The sequence below is a fragment of the Mandrillus leucophaeus genome, unplaced genomic scaffold, assembly GCF_000951045.1.
Source record: "Mandrillus leucophaeus isolate KB7577 unplaced genomic scaffold, Mleu.le_1.0 Scaffold83, whole genome shotgun sequence".
In the NCBI taxonomy this organism is placed as follows: domain Eukaryota; kingdom Metazoa; phylum Chordata; class Mammalia; order Primates; family Cercopithecidae; genus Mandrillus; species Mandrillus leucophaeus.
This window is the reverse complement of record NW_012109030.1, coordinates 4,568,961-4,576,061: the sequence shown is the minus strand read 5'-3', so window position 1 is coordinate 4,576,061 and position 7,101 is coordinate 4,568,961. Positions and strand designations below refer to the sequence as shown.

General features: G+C 50.3%; 1 protein-coding gene across 1 annotated transcript in view; it reads left to right on the top strand.

Moving 5' to 3' along the window:
- Positions 1 to 386: 386 nt before the first annotated feature.
- Positions 387 to 7,101, top strand: part of LOC105530562 (40S ribosomal protein S3a-like) — a 91,528-nt gene continuing 84,813 nt past the window's right edge. Inside the window, exon 1 of the mRNA XM_011968153.1 lies at positions 387 to 448. Within this exon, the coding sequence (XP_011823543.1) occupies positions 387 to 448 (62 nt within the window). The remainder of the gene's footprint in view (positions 449 to 7,101) is intronic.

Here is a 7,101-nt window from a genome sequence, read left to right as displayed (position 1 = left end):
GGGAACGCTTCCGCCACCTGGCCGGGTTCGACCGCGCGGCGCTCTGCGGGGCGTTGTACCTGCTCCCCGAGTGCGCAGCGGAGCGTCCTGGAAGACAATGGCCAAGGGAACAATTTGCACAGGAGGCTAGGAGCCCAGGAAAAGCCGCCTGGGCGCCAGGGATAGGTTTTTTGAAAACACAAACGGCGCGTTAGATGCTTGGGGACTCCCAGCGTCTGTCCTTCCTATTGTTTAGCTCGGCTCCGGAGTTTACGGGAGCCTCGTGAAATGTGGAGACGTCCTGCAAAGTTTCTTGAACACTTCATGCGCGTGGTAGGAAGTCTAGGAAAAAGGTTTACGGTTCCCCCGCTGGTCGCATTGTTTGTCCTGCACATGTTCGAGCGAACATGGCAGCCGCAATCCTGGATGTGTTCGTATTGGCATCGAGCGGGGAGCTTCACGTCGTGAAGTAACTTTTTTCCGGGCTTTCGAGTTTCTAAAGCATTGCTGATGAAAATAAAGCAAATGCTTTCAGATATCGTTTAGGGCTTCCCTCTAAAACAGCAGTGTGCAGGAATGCCGATCCAACTTTTCTAGGGAGTAGGTCAGCATTTCCCAAATGTGTTTGGGAGCAGAAATGTTTTGGGTCACTGGACCGTACTTTACGTGGCACGGCAGGTTGGCACGCTACGCAGATGCCCTTTTCGTTCTTAACATTTCCGCTTGCCAGTTGCTCCGGGTTTTAATCTTGGGCTGGATGCAGAAGGGATGCTACCTCGAAGACAGGCTGCTCCTGTCTTTGTGTCCTTTCTTCATACCCTGCAGTAAGTTTGCAAAGAACGTGTTAGCCTGCATTCCTTTATTTATTTATTTATTTTGAGACGGAGTCCCGCTCTGTCGCCAGGCTGGAGTGCAGTGGCGCGATCTCGGCTCACTGCAACCTCCGCCTCCCGGGTTCAAGTGATTCTCCTGCCTCAGCCTCCCCAGTAGCTGGGATTACAGGCGCCCACCACTGGAGGATGGCTTCTCCCAGAGGGGAAGACAGGGTCACGGTTCTCATTAAGAGGGTATTATACTAGTCAAGCCCGGAGATGTACTTGAACTGAAAGCAAGGGGAATGCAGCCCAGGGAAGGGATTTGGTGTGATTTAGCTCGTAGGAAGGAGAGGAAGAAGGATAAGATGACCCCCAGGTTTCCAGTTTGCGGGGGTGAGGTGGGGGAGGGAATGAGGAGCGATGCTAATAATTGATCTGAGAACTGCTGAAAGGCAAACAAGTTTCGGGGTGAGTTCGGCTTTGGAAATGTTAAATCTCAGGTCTGCCGGATGGTATGGGGGTGGGGCTCAGAGTTGCAAATCTCAGATCTGCCGGATATTCCAGACCAAAGTTAATAGGGAAACAGGTCTGGAATTTGGTGTGACGGTGGGGCTCAGAGATGTAAATCTGGGTGCCATCAGCATCTAAAAGGTGTTCGAAGCCTCCGTCGGAGGTGAGATTAACCCCGGAGGGAGAGCTCAGGACAAAAGTGAAAGAGACCTTGGACAGAGCTCGGCAGAACTGGGAAATCAAGTAGCTGGGTGGGACAGAGGCTGATCCCCGCTGTGTCTGTGGGAGGCCACCATCCTCAGAACCGGCTCTTCCTCCCCGCCTCCACCCACCACGAGCTCACTGGGAAGCAGTTCTCTGCCGCAGAGACCGTAAGCCACAGATGCCTTACTTCATCCAGGGCCACACTACAGCCTTGGCCCAGATCATCTGGCAGAGTCATGCCTCCTTTTCTTTGCCGGTGATGAGAGCTTCTTCCTTGGTTACTGCTTTGAGCTAGTCCTACGCTCCCCCCAACTCCCGGGCTCACCAGAACCCCGTTCTAGGGAGCCATCCCCATTTTATTCTCAGGCTCTGCTGGTTCCGTCCGAGAGATGGTTCTCCTGGGTTGCAATGTCTGACTGGGGCTTATTAAAAATACCAGTTTACCGCTGAGCAGGGTAGCTCATGCCTGTAACCCCAGGGCTTTGGGAGGCCAGGGCAGGAGGATCACTTGAGGCCAGGAGGTTGAGACCAGCCTGGGCAACATAATGAAACCGCTTCTCTACAGAAAATTTTAAAAGTAGCCAGGTGTGATGGCGCATGCCTATAGTTCTAACTACCTGAGAGGCTGAGGTAGATCATTTTGAACCCAGTAGTTCAAGGCTAGATTGAGCTGTGATCACACCACTACACTCTAGCCTGAGTAACATAGCAAGACCCTGTCTCAAACAAAACAGAGCAAAACAAAAAGAACTAATTTACCAGCCTCACTCGAAAGATTACAGCTAGCAGATACAATGGGTTGAATTTTGTCCCCCACGAAAGGTGTGTTGAAATCCTGACTGGCCCCCATACCTGTGAATATGGCCTTACTTGGAAATAAAATATTTGCAGATTTAATCAAGGTAAGATGAAGTCATACTCAATTGTGATATGCCGTAAATCTCTATGGCTCATGTTCTTAGAAGAAAAGGAATATTTGGGCTAGGCGAGGTGGCTTACACTTGTAATCTCAGCACTTTGGGAGGCCGAGGTGGGCAGATCACTTGAGGCCAGGAGTTTGAGACCAGCCTGGCCAACATGGCGAAACAAAAATTAGCTGGGCGTGGCGGCACACGCCTGTAATCCCAGCTTCTTGGGAGGCTGAGGCAGGAGAATCGCTTGAACCCAGGAGGCAGAGGTTGCAGTGAGCTGGGATCATGCCACTGCACTCCAGCCTGGATGACAGAGCAAGATGTCTCAAAAAAAAAAGAAAAGAAAAGAAAAAAAGAAAAGGAAAGGAAGATTTGGAGACAGCGACACAGAAGAGACACGGGGAACAGGGCCATGCATGTGAAGACCGAGACAGGTTGGAGCAATGCAGCTGCAAGCTACAGCAGAGGTTGCTGTCAGCACCAGAAGCTGGGAGAGGCAAGTTGGAATTCTTCCCTAGAGCCTTCAGAGGCAGCGTAGCCCTGCTGACACCTTGGCTTCCCACTAACAGCCTCCAGGATTTAAACTCCCCAGCTTGCGGTCCTTTGTTATGGCAGCCATGGGAAAAGACTCCAGCAGGTCGGAGGTGTACGTGGTGGAGAAGGGATGCTAAGAATCCCCATTTTTCCAGGCTCCCTGGGTGATTCTGATGCTTTTAAAGAACACTGACCTAAGAATTCCACTTCCTCTGAAACCCAGAGGGACTAAAGGCTGCCTGTTCCGTACCTCACATGCTGCTCACCCCAAAGCAGCAAAGCAGCTCCAGCGATATCACCTTCCTGTCACCTGCCCTTCTCATTCAGGGCTCATGCCATCCAGCACTGCCATCGTCTGCTGCCAGAAGTGTCACTCCCCTGTATGGTTTGAATCATGCCCATTCAAAAGCGGCCCCTGCTCTGTCATCCCGGGGGATGGAGAGGGTCCATTCTCAGGAATGGCACGTGCTAGATGATGGATGTGCAAATCTGATGACCTTGACCTTAATTCCACTTTAGACACCCATTCTCATGGCCGTGCAATGAACCTTCTCCGCCCTCGAAATCTTTCATTTTTTATTCGTTCAGAGATGAGCTCTTGTTATGTTGCCCAAGCTGGTCTCAAACTTCTGGGCTCAAGCAATCCTCCCACCTCAGCCTCCTGAGTAGCTGGGATTACTACCATGCTTAGCTAACCCTGGAAATCTTAAACACCAACACCCTCTCCCCCTTCCCTGAGTCCTCTCCTTTCTTTGTATCTGACACCCACACTCTAACTTCATGGGAGCCACCAGTCTCCTGAAGTGGTTCATTTTCATTCCGTTCAGCTTGGACCCCCTGAGGTTAGTTCTGCAGCCTCATCTCCCCTCAACCGTCTTCAATGACCATGTTCACCCCCGAATGTCCAAACTTAAGCCCCTCTACCTGCCTTCCTTGTCCTTCCACTGGGCTGGAGAAAACTCAGAGATCCTGCCATGATGAGCGTGTCATCCCCCAGTGCCAGCGGGCTTTTCTGACAGCTCAAAAATCCTTGAGGATGTTATTCCTGATGTTCATTATTCTCCCCAAGGGCTGGTTCACACTTTGCTGCCTTCAAGAGCAGATGCACCTTACAGAAAAAATTCATGTCCTCAGAGGAAACCCTGTAATTCCCGCACCTTTCCCTCACCCTACTACACTCCTCTGACCTCCAGGGTCAGTGTCTCAGAGACAGCACTGCCCTCTGTCTGCTCCAGGCTGGTCCCTGCCTGTACCCTGACTTCCACCCTTCCAACAATAGCTAACCTTTGTTGAGGATTCACTACATACCCCACTGCACAGTGTTTTAAAGCATTGACTCAGAGTTCTCCCCATAGCCCCCTGAGGTAGGTACTACTACATGTTTTTCTTTCATGGAGATGGGAACCAGAGTTCAGGCTAAATAAGTAATTTATCCAAGGTCACTGTCTTAGTTTGGGCTCCCCCAAAGTAGACCTGGAGACAAGGATTAGGGAGAAGGAAGTTAGTTAATTTAGGAGATGATCCTAGGAAACATAAGGAGGAAACGGAAGGGAGAAAGCCGGAAGGAATGTTAAAAAGTGGCTTCCTGCCGCGGGCATCTGGGACTCTGCCCTGTTGAGGCTGATCTGAGAAACGGTATGGAACACCCCCTGGGGCAGGCAGACGAATGACACGCTCCAGTATGCCTATGTCCCAATCCCCAGAGCCTGTGACTATGTTATGTTATAAGGCAAAGAGGAATTTCAGTTGCAGATGGAATTGAATGCACTGATCAGAGCCAAGTGTTGTAGCTCATGCCTCTAGTCCCTGCTACTCAGGAGGCTGAGGCCGGCAGATTATTTGAGCCCAGGAATTCAAGGACACAGTGAGGTATGATTGCACCACTGCACTCCAGTCTGGGTGACAGAGACGCTGTCTCTTAAAATAATTAAAGAAAAATTTGCTCATCATTTGAGCTTAAAATAGGGTGGTTATCTTGGATAATCTAGGTGGATCCAAGGTAATCACAAGCCTTCTGAAAAGCAGAAGAGGGAATAGACAGCCGGAGAGATGGGAGCGTGAGAAGGAATTAGGCTGACACTGCTGGCTTTGAAGATGGAGGAAGGGGCCACAAACTGAGGAAAACAGGTGCCGCCTAGAATATGGAAAAGACAAGGAAGCAGGTTCTCCTCTAGAGCCTCTAGAAGAGAATACATCTAGCTGATACCTTGATCTTAGCTTAATGAGATCCATGTCAGACTTCTGGCGCACAGAACTTCAGATCATAATTCAAGCTGTTGCAGGAAAGGGGCTGTGATCCAGACCCCAAGAGAGGAATCTTGGATCTCACAGAAGAAATAATTCAGGGTGAGCCGGGCGTGGTGGCATGCGCCTATAATCCCATCACTTTGGGAGGCCAAGGCGGGTGGATCACCTGAGGTCGGGAGTTTGAGACCAGCCTGACCAACATGGTGAATTCCTGTCTCTACTGAAAATACAAAAATTAGCCAGGTGTAGTGGCGGGCGCCTGTAATCCCAGTACTCGGGAGGCTGAGGGAGGAGAATCGCTTGAATCCAGGAGGTGGAGGTTGCAGTGAACCAAGATTGCGACACTGCACTCCAGCCTGGGTGACAGAGCGAGACTCCATCTCAAAAAAAAAAAAAAAAAGAAAGAAAGAATCAATTCAGGGCAAATCCACAGTGCAAAGCAAAAGAGCAAAAGCAAGTTTATTTTATTTTATTTATGTATTTCTTTTTTTTTTTTTTTTTTGAGACGGAGTCTCGCGCTGTTGCCCAGGCTGGAGTGCAGTGGCGGGATCTCAGCTCACTGCAAGCTCCGCCTCCTGGGTTCACGCCATTCTCCGGCCTCAGCCTCCCGAGTAGCTGGGACTACAGGCGCTGTCACCTCGCCCGGCTATTTTTTGTATTTCTTAGTAGAGACGGGGTTTCACCGTGTTAGCCAGGATGGTCTCGATCTCCTGACCTCGTGATCCGCCCATCTCGGCCTCCCAAAGTGCTGGGATTACAGGCTTGAGCCACCGCGCCCGGCCATATTTCTTTAAAATGAGTTTATTAAGAGAGTAAAGGAGTAGAAGAATGGCTACTCCATACACAGAACAGACTTAGGGGCTGCTGGTTGCCCATTTTTATGGTTCTTTCTGGATGATATGCTAAACAAGTGGTGAATTATTCATGTCTCCCTTTTCAGACCATATAGGATAACTTCCTGTATTGCTGTGGCATTTGTAAACTGTCATGGCACAGGTGGGAGTGTAGCAGTGAGGACAACCAGAGGTCACTCTCGTCACCATCTTGGTTTTGGTGGATTTGGGCCAGCTTCTCCATTGCAACCTGTTTTATCAGCAAGATCTTTATGACCTGTATCTTATGCTGACCTCCTATCTCATCTTGTGACTTTGAACGCCTTAGTCATCTGGGAGTGCAGTCCACTAGGTCTTAGCCTCATTTTACCCAGCTTCCATTCAAGATGGAGTTGATCTGGTTCAAATGCCTCTGACAAAGCCACAAAGTTTGTGATCATTTGTCACAACAGCAATAGCAACAGATCTGTCCCCTTAAACTCATGCTACTGGCAGGAAAAGAAGCCATGGCTTTATCCACTGACTCCTGTCCTTTGGTGGTTAAGGGTTGCCCCTGGATGTTAACTCCCCAGAACTCCCTGCATGTCCTCTCACTGGACTGGACAGGACTTAGAACTACAGGGCCAGCAGAGCTGCCTTGGAGTGCTGGGCAGGCAGGTGATTGAGGTGGGATACTGTCAGCGGGCTGGCCCCTGCAGCTTCGGGTAAGATCAGTGAGTCAGATGTCAATGGCATGGACAGTGCCACCACATTTCCCAGCTGTAAGTAGTGAAGCCAGGATTTGAGCTTGGGCTACACCTGGAGCCCATGTACCCAGCCTCCAGCATTTGCTATTCCCACTCTTCTGCTTGAAATTTTCGGGCAGATCGCAGTAGCTCACGCCTGTAATCCCAGCGCTTTGGGAGGCTAAGGCGGGTGGATCACCTGAGGTCAGGAGTTCGAGACCAGCCTGGTCAACATGGCAAAACCCCGTCTCTACTAAAAATACAAACAAATAAGCTGGGTGTGGTGGCAGGTGCCTGTAATCCCAGCTACTCGGGAGGCTGAGACAGGACAATCACTTGAACC